The 15,195-nt window shown below is 35.7% G+C and overlaps 1 protein-coding gene and 1 pseudogene across 1 annotated transcript; one reads left to right on the top strand and one right to left on the bottom strand.

Moving 5' to 3' along the window:
- The first annotated feature begins 690 nt into the window (after positions 1 to 690).
- Positions 691 to 2,963, top strand: LOC132154306 (4-trimethylaminobutyraldehyde dehydrogenase B-like; annotated as a pseudogene).
- Positions 2,964 to 6,215: 3,252 nt separating this feature from the next.
- Positions 6,216 to 10,446, bottom strand: LOC132154305 (peroxiredoxin-1). Its single transcript, XM_059562856.1, has 5 exons — positions 10,336 to 10,446; positions 9,894 to 10,047; positions 7,183 to 7,305; positions 6,725 to 6,855; positions 6,216 to 6,548 (listed from the first exon to the last, which is right to left on the bottom strand). The coding sequence occupies exons 1-5, from the start codon at positions 10,439 to 10,441 to the stop codon at positions 6,463 to 6,465; spliced, it is 600 nt and encodes a 199-aa protein (XP_059418839.1). The 5' UTR covers positions 10,442 to 10,446; the 3' UTR covers positions 6,216 to 6,462.
- Positions 10,447 to 15,195: the final 4,749 nt, after the last annotated feature.

The raw sequence follows: 15,195 nt of genomic DNA, 5'->3' as shown, positions 1-15,195 counted from the left end.
CTCCAAAATCAAACATTCTAGCTGCTAAGTTCTGGTTACCTACAATTTCAATGGATTTCAATTTCAATTTCAAAATTTCATTTGCAATTTGCTTAAAGTTGCTGTATGTAAGTTTTCGACTAAAGCTTAAAATTCCATAATATGTCTGCAGATATTTAAGAAACATGCTAAGTTATCATACTTGTTTATCTGAAAAATAATGCTACCATCAGTTATTCTCCTTTGAAAATGTGTGTTCCAGACCGGAATGTCTGTAGTTGTTTTGGTTTCTTGTTGGTGTCTCAATCTGGCAACCTGTGTGTGCGTCAAGTCTGAGGAGGAAGGGCCGGGTGAAAAAAACCCTCTCCAGTTTTGTTTTTTTTTATTTGGACTGCAATAACTAGTTCAACGACTCTGTGTCAATCCTACATACAGCTGTTTTAAAAGAAAAGTTCACCCTTTGCTCTCTTGCAATCCAAGATTAGTTTCTTCATAGATAAACAAAATGTAATGTAAAATGTAAGCAAAATGTCCATTGCTCACCAATGGATCCTCTGAAGACAATGGGTGCTGTCAGAATGAGAGTCCAAACAGCTGATAAAAACATCCACACTCCATCCAAAACAAGTTTTTTTTACTTGGCTCACTAAACATGTTTTGGATGGCCTGAAGGTGAGAACATTTTTAGAAGAGTTAAAACTATTCCTTTAATCCAAGCTGTGTTTATTATACCCAATGTTATATATTGAGAAAAAGGCCACTAAGTAATACGGCACTTTGTTCAAATGCACATTTTAGCCCAACAGATAATGGAAATGGCCTCCCGAGGGGTTAAACCAGTGACACTGGAGCTCGGTGGTAAGTCTCCACTGATCATCTTTGAGGACACTGACCTAGAAAACGCTGTTAGAGGAGCACTCATGGCCAGGTATTGTATTTGAAGTTTAAGTCAAGTCAAAGTATGAGCATACAACTTCTTCCCTCTCTGTTTTTTAGCCAATAAAAGCTAATTTTCATCTACCTGGCTGTAATCACAGCCATGCTAATATACAGTACAGACCAAATACACAATAATGATTACAATATTGCTTTCAATTCTAAATAATAATAATAAAAAAAACATCCTGGCTGAATAAAAGTGTTATTTATTGTGGAAAATCAGACTGGACACTAATAAACCCACTCACTTTGGTGCACTTGCTGTTTATGGTCACCTATATATTGTGCATCTATAAATATGCTCTTCAGTAGCTCCATATTCATACAAATAAGTATTATTTTTACACTCTTTAACTAATATTTATTCTTTTGTATCCCTCACTTGCAGGTGTGCAGCAATGGCACCAGAGTTTTCGTGCAAAGCTCAGTTCTTCCTCATTTCTTGAAAGAGGTGGTCAGAGAAGTAAGGGCTTCCAGATCGAAGACCCTCTGTTGGATGAGACTCGTATGGGAGCTCTGGTCAGCAAACCACACATGGACAAGGTGCTGGGATATGTGAAGCAAGCTAAGAAAGAGGTATAGGTGTACATTCAGAAAATATTCATATAGTAGCATGATTGTATGGTTTACTATATGATGTGGTTTAAGGAAGTTAGTTTTGCTTGATAGGGAGTCAGAGAGCCCTTCATCCCAGCAGATCCTAAACTAAAAGATGGAAACTACATGACACCATGTGTGCTCGGTGAGTTGTTGGCAGCTGAGATCATGTTTTTTGGAAAGATTCAGTGGTCTATTTTTGTTCTGTTCATTTCCTTCAGTCTGTGTTGTTTGTTTTGTTTTCAGACGGTTGCACAGATGACATAACGTGTGTAACGAGTGGGGCGGTTATGAAATGGTTGGAAATGAGCGACACCTGCTCGACCCAACGGTCTCGAGTCCCACGGGGGAGATGGAAGGATATAAAACAGGAGCGACGACAGTGAAGGAAGAGAGAGGACCAGGCCTGGACTTTATTTTGTGTTTGGTTTTTGTTTGTGCGCGGCAGTCATCCGTGAAGGGCTGTCGTGCTGTTTTGTGTTTATTTTATTATTAAAGATATTTGATTGTCCGCCGGTTCCCGCCTCCTTCTTCCTATACAAAGAACTGCATTGTTACATGTGTCAGAGAGGAAATCTTTGGGCCTGTGATGTCAGTTCTGTCCTTTGAGACCGAGGATGAGGTTCTTGGGAGAGCCAGTGACAGTGCTCTGGGTCTGACAGCAGGAGTCTTTATTAAGTAAAGTGAACGTTATTTTTTAAACACTACCATTGAAACATTTTGAGTTTTTAATGTTTTTGAAAGAAATATCTTATGCTAACCAAGGTTGCATATATTTGATCAAAAATACAGTAAACGGTAATATTGTAAAAAAAGCAACACAATTAAAAATGTCCGTTTTCTATTTTAATACATTTAAAAATGTTGTTTATTCCTGTGATTAAAGTTGAACTTTCAGCATCATTGCTCCAGTCTTCAGTGTGTCACATGATCCTTCAGAAATCAGTCTAATATGCTGATTTGGTGCTAAAGGAACATTATCAAAATTGAAAATAGTAGTGCTGCTTAATATTTTTGAGGCAACGGTGATAGAGTGTAATTTTTTTTGAACTTTTGAACAGTAGTTTTTGTGAATGGGTGTTATTTCTGGGGCTTTCCCAATTGCTCATGTTCTCTTCCTGTCTGTTTCTGACTCACCAGAGATGTTAAGAGAGCCCATCGTGTTATAGAAAACCTGCAGGCTGGATCTTGCTTCATCAACAACTACAATATCACCCCTGTGGAGGTGCCATTTGGGGGATACAGGGCCTCAGGTGGAGCGACAGTTACCAAACATTTTTTTGTCTGTGTGTGTTTGCTCTGTAACACTAAACACACTGTACTCAAATTAAACATGACTTTTTTACTGACTTTAGGTATTGGAAGAGAAAATAGCCTGGTGACCATTGAATTTGACTCTCAGTTGAAGACTGGTGGTGGAGATGGGTGATGTGGACAGTCTTTTCTGAACCCGAGCAAGACATATTCTGGTTGCAGATTATTGATTGAATCTTCCAGCAAGATCTCAATGTTGAACTACCTACGTACCCTAAAGACTAACTATAGTAATTGAAATGTGTTCAAGTTCAATACTAATGGAACATGTTTAGCTTGCCAACCCAATTTCTGTCAAATAATGACAGCTGTCTGTGAATATTATTTACACAAGTGCCTGTACTGTAGGATGGTGCAATTCTTAATGAGCGTAAGAGTATAAACTGCATTATTATAAAGTAACTGTCATTATATTTGATAATTAAATAGCTATAATTGGTTAATGTACCGGTTTAACAGACATCACTTGTTCTGTGAATGTATGCAGTTTTCAAGCAATTGAATAGGTAAACTATATGCATGTAATATATTTGAACTAATGACAAAAAGCAGTACATTGTTTTAATCAAGCTTGTGCATAATGAAGGAACATCTCATGTAAGGTAGTTTGAAGCATTGTTTATTATATGTATACTCATATGTAACCAGCAACTGATGTGCCATAAATTCAGCATCATTTTGTACAATCAGTGAAAAGATGATTTTCTAACTACAAACAGGAAGTCCGCTCAAAAAGTATATCAGCTCTAGAACTTATTTCCCAGTCAGTAGAAAAAAAGACATTTTATGAATATTAACTTAAATATATACATATATTACCTTTGTTATAGCTTTTTTGGGGCTGTTTGAACTGTGCAATAGATTCTGAAAAGTGAAGTCAAAGATTATAGAAAGTGAAGTCAAAATAACCCAGATATGGCCACTGTCATCTTGTGCTGATGATGTCACTGGGAGCCAGATTCTGAGCAGTAGTGAATCATTTGAAGCCCAGTCATTACAGTAGTGATTGTGAGGTGGACCGCGGTATCAAATCCCGCCCAAACTCCCACAGACCCAATGACACCACACCCTGCTTTTATTACAAAGAATATCTAACTACAAGCAAACTTAATGGAAAATCGAACGCTTCAACATACCAGCGTGAAAAGAACTGCCTAAAATGATGGAATCCATCTGGGGGGGGGGGGGGGAATATTTGAAGTGTGATTTGAATTTTTTTTGGCTCAAGTGATTGGTTTACATGAAGAGAGCAGGGTTTATGCAGCCAGCCACCAGATGGAGATCAAAATGTTTTGGCTTCACTTTTTTTAGGACGTGTGCAGAACACAATATCAGACCCATATTTATGATTATTCTTAGTGCAGAGAGTTGCTCCTAGTGACAAAATTCAAAGAAAAAATCCTAGTAAAGAAGAAAGTAATTCAGAAAGCCTTAAAAGAGCCTAAATTGTTAGGAGTACTGACGAGAACTGTTAAGAGGCTTAAGAGTTTCTTTAGCAGTGGAGCAAATCAACATCAAATCAACAAAACATAAAGAGGGAGAAGAAATGCATTACACAAAATGCATGACAGTGAGTTACTGTAAAAAGACATTACAGTAGACATATTTGGCAACTAAAAAAAAAACTTGATGATTGGGGTCTGTCATAACCTTCTACAAGCAAAGTGATCAAACAATTACAGCACTTTCAGAACCTTATTGTGTCGCTGTTCATTTCCTATCAGATACCTTAAGTACAACATTAACAGCATGGTAAAAAAAGAGTAAGAATATATATAAATTGGTCCTGAATCGCTTTATTCTAAGACTCCTTCGTAGAATTGTTTCAGCTAAATTAGGAGCTTTCTGAGAGGAAGCTTTAATAACCTTCTAAAAATGTCTGTTTCAGCTACTTACCGTCTTCTGACGGCAAAGCCGATTCTGCGTGAGGAGGAACAGCTTCCTGATCAAGAGCGTTGAAGCTTTCTTTGTGTCCTCCAATGTCACGCTCATGTTCCTATTCACATTACTGAAACAAAGAAAAATGGGGAGAGGATTAGTCTATGTGAAGTGAATTGATATTTCAGATGTTTTTGCATGAATGTAAATTTATTTGGCAGCATATTGCAAAACTATAAACAATACCATTCAAAAGGTCGGGATCGATAAGATATATATTTTTCTAATTACTCAATAAGACTGCATTTATTTGATCAAAAATTGCAGTGAGTCTCCAACTGTTGCTTGTTTTGGGGAGTTTCTTTCTTTAGTCTCCTCTTCAGCTGGTGAAATTAATGTTCAATCAGATTTAAATCTGGAGACTGATTTGGGCAATCTCAGACTTCACATTTCTTTGCCCTGATAAAGTCCTTGACTGAACTGGCAGGGTGTTTTGGGTCATTGTCCTGATCCAATATGAAGTGCTTTCTAATGAGTTTGGTGGCATTTTCTTGAATATTTGTAGCCAAGATAATTTTGTACCATTCCAAATTCATTCTGCTACAGCCATCATACATAAAGTCATTATTAAAATGAAGAGGTCCTGTTCTGGAGACAGCCATGCATGCCCATGTCATGACACCAGCTCCACCAAGCTTTACAGATGAGCTTGTATGCTTAGGATCATTTGCAGTTTTTCTCCACACTTTTGCTTTCCAATCATTTAGATAAAGGTTAATATTTGTCTCATGGTCCATCAACTCAGTTCCAAAACTCTACTGGCTCACATTTGTGAAGAATCTTGCCTTTCTATTTTTGGTGCTGACCAGAGGTTTGCATCTTTCGGTGTAGCTTCTGTGTCAATTTCTCCTGCGAACTGTACGTAGATTGACAGAGCATCACCCCATCTTTCTGGAGGTTGTTTTTCAGGGTTCATTTTCACAGCTTTTATGATTTGTCTGTCATCAACTACTGTTGTTTTTCTCAGCTGATCAGGTCGTCGTTGGTTGCTGATATCGCCGGTAGTTTCCAAACTCTTGATTTCTCCATGCCCTTTGTTTTCCTATAGTTCTAATTGACTTCCTCTTTTCTTTTAGCATCCAAATTACTTGACTTTTCTTTCAGAGTCAGCTTCATTCTGGTTTGTGTGTTTCATCATCGCATGCAAGACTTAGAATGCAGAAGCAATTAATATAAAGGATAAGACACATTCCCTGTTTTTAATATCTGAAGAATTAATGCCACAGGACACAGCTGAACACTTAGAAAGACTTGTGAGGCAACTGTTCCAATACTTATGCTCACTTCAGATGAAACTCTAATCATGCTGATCTTTCTTGACTCCACAGTAAAATAGAACAATGTTGTCTTTACTGTTCCAAAACTTATGTAATAAATAAAACAAATAAATAATAAAAAAAAAAATATTGTTAAAATTGTTATTTTAACAATATTTATTGTTAAAAACATTTATTGTTAAAAAATGGTTTGTTTGAAATGCAAGAATTTGTGACAATACAATAAGCTGGTCCCCACTATATAACATCTCTTTTCACAACAAAAAACACCATAAGACACACTATACATACTAAACGTTACAATACATTTCAGGTAGCTTCATTACCACTCCTACATGGATGTGCTAGGCTAACCACTAGCAGTATTTCATGTTTTACAGGCCCATTAGACTATTCTGCACTGTCTAGTGTGTGTTTTTTAGTGTTGCTTGGAGAAGTATTCTTTGCTCTGCTGGATGTCAGGCTTAATAGTGTCTTTTCCGGGCTTCCATCCGGCTGGACAAACTAGGGAAAATTAGCAACAACAAAAGACAAATTTATATTTAATATTGGTGTTGTCAAAATGATTTCTCTCTATTGTTTTGATATTACATTGAACATACTGTTCTGTATAAAAGGAACAACACGTAAAAATCTAGAAGCACCGCCAGTTCAAAGATGAGAAAATCTGCATGGAGTACCTTCTCCATGTTTGTCAGTGAACTGGAAGGCCTGCACCAAGCGCAGGGTTTCATCAATGGAGCGTCCCACTGGAAGATCATTGATGGTTATCTGCCTCAGAATGCCTTTGTCATCAATGATGAAAAGTCCTCTAAGTTAGGAAAGAAAAAAGAAGAAGTCAATAGTAAAAGAGAGACCTGAATTGTTTTATTTTAATCTTTTTAACCATACAACATACTAGAAAAATACAAATATATATACACACACATATATATATATATATATATATATATATACACACATTCTAATATGCTGATTTGCTGCTGAAAAACTTTTATTTGTATTATTGTCACTGCTAAAAACAGCTGTGCTGCTTAACATTTTAGAGAGTTCGAAAGAACAGCATGTATACTGACTCCTTTTTTTTGTCTACTAAATTTTGATAATATTCTTTTGAATTTAAATAGTCCCTTCATACCTGTATGCAATACCCTCATCCTCCTTAAGAACACCATAGTCTTGAGATATGGAGCGGAGCGAATCTGCCACCAGTGGGACATTCATATGCCCTAAACCACCTTGTTTCCGTGGTGTGTTTATCCTGTAATGATCACACAGATAAAACATTGTCATTCATTAGTAACTTCATTAATATTGAGTAACTCCGTCTGTAGCCCATGAATAATCAGTGTTGGGAAGGTTACTTTGGAAATGTAATAGGTTACAGATTACAAGTTACCCTGTTTAAAATGTAATAGTAGTGTAACTTTTTCAATTACTTTATTAAAGTAATGTAACTAATTACTTTTGAGTACTTTTTGATTACTTTTCTAAATTTGTGAAAATTAAAGAATAATAAATAAAAGCATATACATCAACTTAAATACAGTTATCTAATAAGCATGTGACATATTCTGTGTAATAAACTCCTGAAACATTGGTGTTTTTTTAAACTGCTGTCTTTTTGTATATGATGATAGTTTTCTCAAAATAAGTAAAATGCACATGAAGTGACACAGAGCAGTTCTAGAAATTATGTTTATGTGCTCGTGTACTCCTATATTGAGGCGGCAGAGGTTGAAAACACTGCGAGCTTCAGTAGGCCTATGTGTAGTAAATGAAACCATGTCTTTGCCATTAATTTACAGGAGGGGCGGACTGGGAAAAAAATCAGACTGGAAAATTCAAACTCATACAAACAAATTCATGGACAAAACTATTTTTTGCATGGACCTGACATAAAAAAGGTTTAAATCTTTAATTTGGGGACATGCAAAATAATTAAAAGTTCTCTCCTGAACTGCACCTTCACTTCCATTTTTCTCTTCAGTCTCTTTATTTTGCCCTGTTATCCATCTCTCGTGACTTTAATACTCAAGATTGAACAAAACTATACTTTACAATACAATACTCTACAATACTACAATATCTTTATAGGAAAATCCTAATACTGTACACGAGTCATGTTTTTCCCTTACAAAAATTAACCATGCTTTTATTAGCCTATATAAAAGTAAAATAACCTTTTTTTTTTTTTTTTTGCAAATGGATTTGTATTTATTCTTAAATAAATACATTTGTAAAATAATTTTACATTTTTGGTTACCACAGTTAAACAATAGTAACCATTTTCTCTGGATTTATAGTTAAATATTAAAATGTTAATTTTCGTAAGGGTTGTGTTGTTGTCTGTCATAGCTCCCCCTAAACCTATAAAAAAAATCTGAATTTTTTTCAGCTAAATTACTACTGTAACATTACAACAGATAATAATGATGTGCTTTATATAGTATTTTGAGTGATGACTGATGAGCAACGTGCTGCTGCTTGATTAAATAAATAAAAAAACAAAGACAAAAAAGCATCTTTACAGATGAAACTGACCTGAAACCCTGAACACTAGTTCTGCTTCTCTGCTCCAGCAGTCCACTGTATTCTCTCTCTTTCTCTCTCTCTCTCTCTCTCTCTCTCTCGCATTGATTACTCTGAGTCTGATCCAAACCGTTTGGCGGAGGCTCGGAGAGCGCGCGAGTCATGACTAACACTTCATGACTTATTAGAGATTTAATAATCAAATGGCGGATTCGCAAATGATCGCTTTAGTACATTCGGCAGGCAATTATACAATAATGATATTAAATAGTGGGGCAAAATCGGCTGCCAGGCCACCGAGAATTGTCCCGGTTCTCCCGGTGTCCAGTCCGCGCCTGATCTCCACAGACACGCAGCATGTGCAAGTCATATTTTGCATTTTTGGGGCTTAATATTCACAGACACTAGTCGATGTCATGTTTTGATTCAAGTGTACTGACCTACTTTTGATTTAGTCATCCAAAATGTGGCATATTCCGTCCGCGTTAGGCATTCCGTTTTTATGACTGGATTCTACGAATTAGACTGTGTTTCCGCATCCCGGAAATTATTAGGGCGGTATGTCTCAGAATAGTCAGTGCAATTTGGGAAAGAAATCAGTTAAATCTGTATGTGGATGTGTGTAAATATTCAAATGTAATCCCCTTTGTAATCGTAAAAAATTTCATAAGTAACTGTAATTTAATTACTCATTTTTTCGTAGTAACTGTAACTAATTACAGTTACAATAATTTTGTAATTAAATTACGTAACGCCGTTACATGTAACTAGTTACTCCCCAACACTGTGAATAATCAATATCAAGAGTAGAGTATAACAGGTAACAGTATGGGGTTTCTTATAATGAGGAATCACATCATCGGTGTGAGACAGATTTATTATCATTAACTAAATCTAAAAAACTAAAACCATTCGAAAAATTACAGTAACTGACGTGAAATAGTTATAATTATATATTTTATTCCCTCTATGGTTTCTAAGGCAATGTAAGGTAGTAACTAAACAATAGTAACTAAAACATAATATAAAGTATATAGACATTTTAAAAACAAATTACTATGACAAAAATGCTATAAAATAACTAAAACTTTAAATGAAAAGATAAAAACAATCTAATTCAAAATGTTAAAATAGTGATGCTACGGTAACACTGGTGTAAGATCACGGTTGCTCATTTCTGTTTCTTAAACATGCAACAGGCCGTTTATGTCTCCAAAACAGCTTTAGAATCAATCAGGGAAAACTATTAAATATACAAAAAAGTATTAAATGAGTCGTTTAGTTTGAATGTGTTTTTTCTTCATCTTTATCGCTCACCAGGCAAGATGACAGAAGTGGGAATCAACAGAAGCACCAATGACCTCACAGTTGATCTTCCTGAACTCCTCGACTGCATCACTGAAGGCGATGATCTCAGTGGGACACACAAAGGTGAAATCCAATGGATAGAAGAATAACACGACATACTTCCCTAGAAACAATAGAAACATATTTGCCTGAAGTGCACAGTGTGTAGACAATGTTACACAATGTGTACTATCCTGTTTAGACAGTCTATGGTATTATTGTTAATAAAAATGTGTGATCCAAAGTCACACCCTTGAGTTACCTGACAATACTTACTTGCACACTTATTTTTATTTTTTTATTTTTTTACAAATGCATAATATTTACAGATAAATGTGACATTTTCTTCACATATCACATTCTGCTTGTGCATTGACAGCTTTTCTTCACTTCATTAATGTTTAGGTTATACCTTTGTAGTCAGACAAACTGAGATCTTTAAACTGTCCATCTGGCATCACAGCTTTGGCTGTGAAGTCTGGAGCAGGCTTGCCAATATGTGCTTTCCCAGCTGCCATTTTCTGCTAGGGTCAAGAGACAATAATATAAAAACAAAAATAAAAACTATAAAAAAAGAACTAATAGTAAATGTTTGTAGAAAAACAAATAAACAAAACGTTAATACCACATTTCAGAAGTGAAAAAAAAAACCTTAAAGAATATATGCCAAATTTATTGATCCATGATTAACAGCTTGATATAGACATGAAAAGAGTAGAATATGCCAGTTAGTCCTCAGGAAGGACGTTATGTTGTTATTTCGTTATGTCAAGATTTCCTTCACTTGCAACACACAGATACTTAGTGTCATAGTAAAGTTATTATTATAAAGTTTGTTTATATGAATATAAAAAAATGATTATTATAATAATAATTTCATTATGTAATTTAAAAATTAGAACACTCAGATATGTTTGCACATCAGAAGCATTGAGAAAATTTTAATTAGTTTAACTTCAAAGCACTTTCCTTCAAAGTTAAGTGCATTAAAAAGTTTACAAGGCAACAATTCACAATACATCAATAATTAAAAGTTATGTAAATACGCATCATAAATGTAGCTAACGTTATATATCACATTACATAAAACGAAAAACGAAACTCTCCCTCCAAATACAGTCACGAGATTACAGGGAGATTTCAATGATATACAAAAGCATGAAAACGTGTCCGGTTACTTCGCATCATTCGCATTTTCAGAGGAAAGAAAAGACAAGTTTTAACAGAGTACTGCTTACCTTCAAGTGTTTCAACAACCCGAGTGTGTGTCAATGAACGAGTGTGAACTCCCGCTTGTGGTCGGTGTTTAAATAGGTCCTGCACAAATATCGCGATACTCCGCGTGATCCACTGACTCGAGAAGTACATGCTCCGTGGGATGACCAAATTACAGAGATCTGTCTATGGCATGATGACTTTGCAAATTTTTCTGTGCCTTGTAGGAAAATCTGACGGGTAGGATAAAATGTCAGGACACCGGACACATGCGAAGATGTGCTGTTTACAAAAACATTGTTAAACTAATTAGCCAAATACAGGTTTACAGCAAACATACCCCTAGCCTATACAAAGTTAGCTAAAAAAAAAAAAAAAAACTATTCACAACAGACCATGTAGGATAGTGGTTATCATAAACTGAATGCTTTCAGTGCTTTTAGTCTATTTTAGTCATGACACAGGACAAGTTGTGAAGAGATTCATGAGTTTGTTTTAAAAAATGGTGTAACCTACACGTTTGTGTTACAATTAGAAACTAACAGGGAGAACAACAAAAAAAAAACTTTATTTCTGCCTGAAGACAAACATCTTGAATACATCTAATCAACCATTAGTTTCATGTCATGGGGCTTCTGCCATGTGACTTATGTATATCTGTCAAAAAAAGAAAAAGTCAGAGGTTTTGTCACTCTTAATTCGTTTCGATTTTCCTTACTCAGACCCTCACTGACCTCAGAGTTCATAGATTATTATAATCTTTCTGCCTAACAAATTCACTGAATTCCTATGTCAAAAGATAAATGCAATGAGTGTGCTTTTCCTTGTTAAGGAGGAAACACAGTTCGTGGAATTTTCCCTGCTGCCTTCAGACTGGTGCTTTATCATTCCTTTAGGGTTACAAGAGCGTCAACATTTATTCTTATTTCATATTAATTTCCTCTTCTCTGTTATTTGCATTGGATCCTGAAAGTCAAACTTTGCACTCATCCAAACATGCATAAATCTTTGTAAAATAAACAATAGCTTGGCATCCCCAACACTTCCTCTACATTTACATCTTTTGTTCTTTTGTCTTTTAAGCAGCAAGCTGTCATTTACAGACTTCATCTTTTTCGTCTCTTATCTTCACTTCCCCCTCTCTTTCTGTGTCCCGTCTCTCAACCTAGTTGCCATGGGCGCCAAATGAAGGGTCTGATAAGAGGCGCCTGGACACAAAGAGATCATATAAAAAACACAGCTGTGGGCATCAGATCAAATAATGCCTTAAACATGTTTTAAAAGAAAGCGGTTTTAACCATTAAATATGGGCATAATCAGCATATTGCTATGATAGTAATAACCGTCTATCGCTTTGTGTCACATTCTCAGGTTTTAGTGAACATGTAGCCTATAACAAACAACATCCATAACCCAGGTTTTGCAAACTTCAAAGTGGGTTCAGTATGCTAAATCATAAAGGGAATGTTTTAGTAGGCTTAACCATCTAAACATGTCTACTGCATGTATATAATGAAGTTTTTATTGTTTGTAGTAGTGCTGATAAGATAACAAAGATATTGAAATTAAATCATGTTAGTCATGTTACTCGATTCTTGCAGTTGATAAAACACTAAATCTGATTCAGAACACACTTTAATTTATGCAAAACTGTCATTTATATTTTTGTTTCACTTTACTGGCACATCAGATTATAAGTTATTGTTTTTCATACAGCCATAGATGTTCAGCCGTGAGTGTGGCTTGTTTAACAAGGAGAGAAAGAGGGTGGAAATTGCATAATGAAACCAGTTTAATTGGAGTGCACATTATATTATCCCCAATTTATTTATGAATCTGTAAAATTACTGATGGCCATGCACAAATAAACTTGACTGAAAGCCATTATTCATTTATTTAGTCTACTATTGATGTCTTTTGCATATAGCCCAGCATTTGACAAAAGAGAAGAACACAATTATTTATTGTTGTTTGTGGAGGAAGCACTTAATATTTAACACTCTTTAGACCTTTGCATGCACAACTTTTTTAGGAGATACAGTAAACAGCAACTTCACAAATTCAAGAGATTCAAATAACGGCATGAGAAAATTGTGACTACTTGCTGTCAAACATGGAAAGAAGCAGTAGGATGGTTTGGGTAAAAATAAAGTTAAATACTGGATTGATTGTTTTGATGTTATGTGCATTTGTCTGGAAATGAGAGCTGTATAATCTACAGCATTTTACCTTTGGAAAAAAAAATCATGAAACGTGTGTTAAGAAACATTATTGTGAAATAATACTGACTGATACTAGACTAGCAGAAGTACTGGTAACTAGGGATTATTCTATAGCAACTGCACTGTAAAAAGAAAATCTGTAAATTTTATGGTAAAAAAAAGAGAAGGGTATAACTGCAGCCTGAAGATCTCCAAATAGGGGCGGGAACTCCAAAATAGGGCGTGGCTTCCTCTCATTGACAGACAGGCGAATGATACGCATGCAGAATATTCCCCCAATCAACTTCAGTGCAAACTCCGGCACACAGCTCATTCTGAAGTTTTTATTGGTTGTGTCAGTTAAATGATGACAGAATTGACATTTTTGGGTGATTTAATTTTTTTTGTTTGACATTACACCTGCCTAACACCTGCTATAAACCATATTTGCACCATATGAGTAGATATATATTCAAAATAATGAGGATCATAAATTATATCAAATTATGGCATAACTAAAACATTAGGCTAACTAAAAGTTAACCAGTTAAAAAAAAAGTCAAATGATATTCAGTGATTTGCAATAAACTTTCAGAGCTAAACTACATCATCCTTGTGTTGTCTTAAACACATGGTGCGAGATGCTGAAAAAAGCAAGATGATATAAATACTTCAGTATGCATGTTGTATGTCATGTGTTCACATATAACGTAGGTGTTAAATACTCTGCATAGTCTTTCAGGTCATCTTGGACGTGTTCCACTGCAGTTCTATGCTGTCTCCTTTGTCATCAAGTCCTTCTTTGGCCCATGACTTGATATTAAATTCTGTTTGCACTACAGCAGATGATAAGCAACCATAGAACAGATTTCATAACCCAGAGCGAAAACCAATATTAGATTCTTGTGTAATCTCCCAGTATCTCAGTATCATATGATGCTATTTAAATGTTTTCTTTCTCTTTGAGGTGTTCAAGCTCTTGGTGCATAATGTAGATCTGTAAAGTTACAAAGACTTAAGTCTCAAATCCAAAGAGATATTTGTCCACACCCTCTTAAAATGGCTCATTCTAACCCGCCCCCACATGTCTACGTCACTATGTGGAAATATCTGCGTAATGCCGCCCAAATGTTCACGCAAAGAAAGAAGGTGTTCAGTAACACAGTTAGTGTTGAAGTAGTCATGTCAGGGAGATGCTGTGTGTGTCTAGTAGAAAAGCAAAATAACTTTATTTGGCCTTCTGAAAGTATGCATTTAGGAATCTTTAAGATTACTTACAACAGAACAGCAAAGCATTTAATGGACGACCATTTCATGAACTTAGGAGAGGAGGTCATTCTGACTATGCTACGAAAATCTGGTGCTTCTGAATCAGCTACTGGAACTATGTTTTGTTATTAGTTTAAGTATTTGCTATTGAATGTTCAAATGTGGAGTTTAGTGCATTGTGTGTGTGTGTGTGTGTGTGTGTATGAAAGAGTGAGAGACAGGGTCACACAGTGGAGTCAGCTGTCTTAACCGTCCGTGGCTTGTGTACTGCAAACTCATACGAGCTTCATCACTGTGTCTGTCACGATACTCTGTTCCTCTTTGGTCTTGAACTGATGGTAAAACTAAAGGACATTATTAACTGTCTTTACATTTATTTTGAAAGTTGAAGCTTGCAATTATGGAAAGGGGCATTACATTTCCGACGAGTGCTTGAGGTGTTCGGCCAATCACAATGCACTGGGTCAGCTGGCCAATCAGAGCAGACTGCGCTTGTCAGAAGGAAGGACTTTGTAGAAAACGGCGTGTTTGAGAGAGACGGGGCATAGAGGACCTAGGAGATGTACAGGATTTGAAATATAATGTGT

The sequence above is a fragment of the Carassius carassius genome, chromosome 12, assembly GCF_963082965.1.
Source record: "Carassius carassius chromosome 12, fCarCar2.1, whole genome shotgun sequence".
In the NCBI taxonomy this organism is placed as follows: Eukaryota; Metazoa; Chordata; class Actinopteri; order Cypriniformes; family Cyprinidae; genus Carassius; species Carassius carassius.
The sequence above is the reverse complement of the archived record's forward strand: the minus strand, read 5'-3'. Positions and strand labels throughout refer to the sequence as shown.

Bases quoted from the DNA above. Each gene is read 5' to 3' on its own strand.
- LOC132154305 (XM_059562856.1), bottom strand. From the start codon at position 10,441: ATGGCAGCTGGGAAAGCACATATTGGCAAGCCTGCTCCAGACTTCACA. The intron at 10,048-10,335 runs GTATAACCTAAA...TATTGTTTCTAG, and splicing joins CAGTTTGTCTGACTACAAAG to GGAAGTATGTCGTGTTATTC. The intron at 6,549-6,724 runs GTACTCCATGCA...AATTTTCCCTAG, and splicing joins CACTGACAAACATGGAGAAG to TTTGTCCAGCCGGATGGAAG.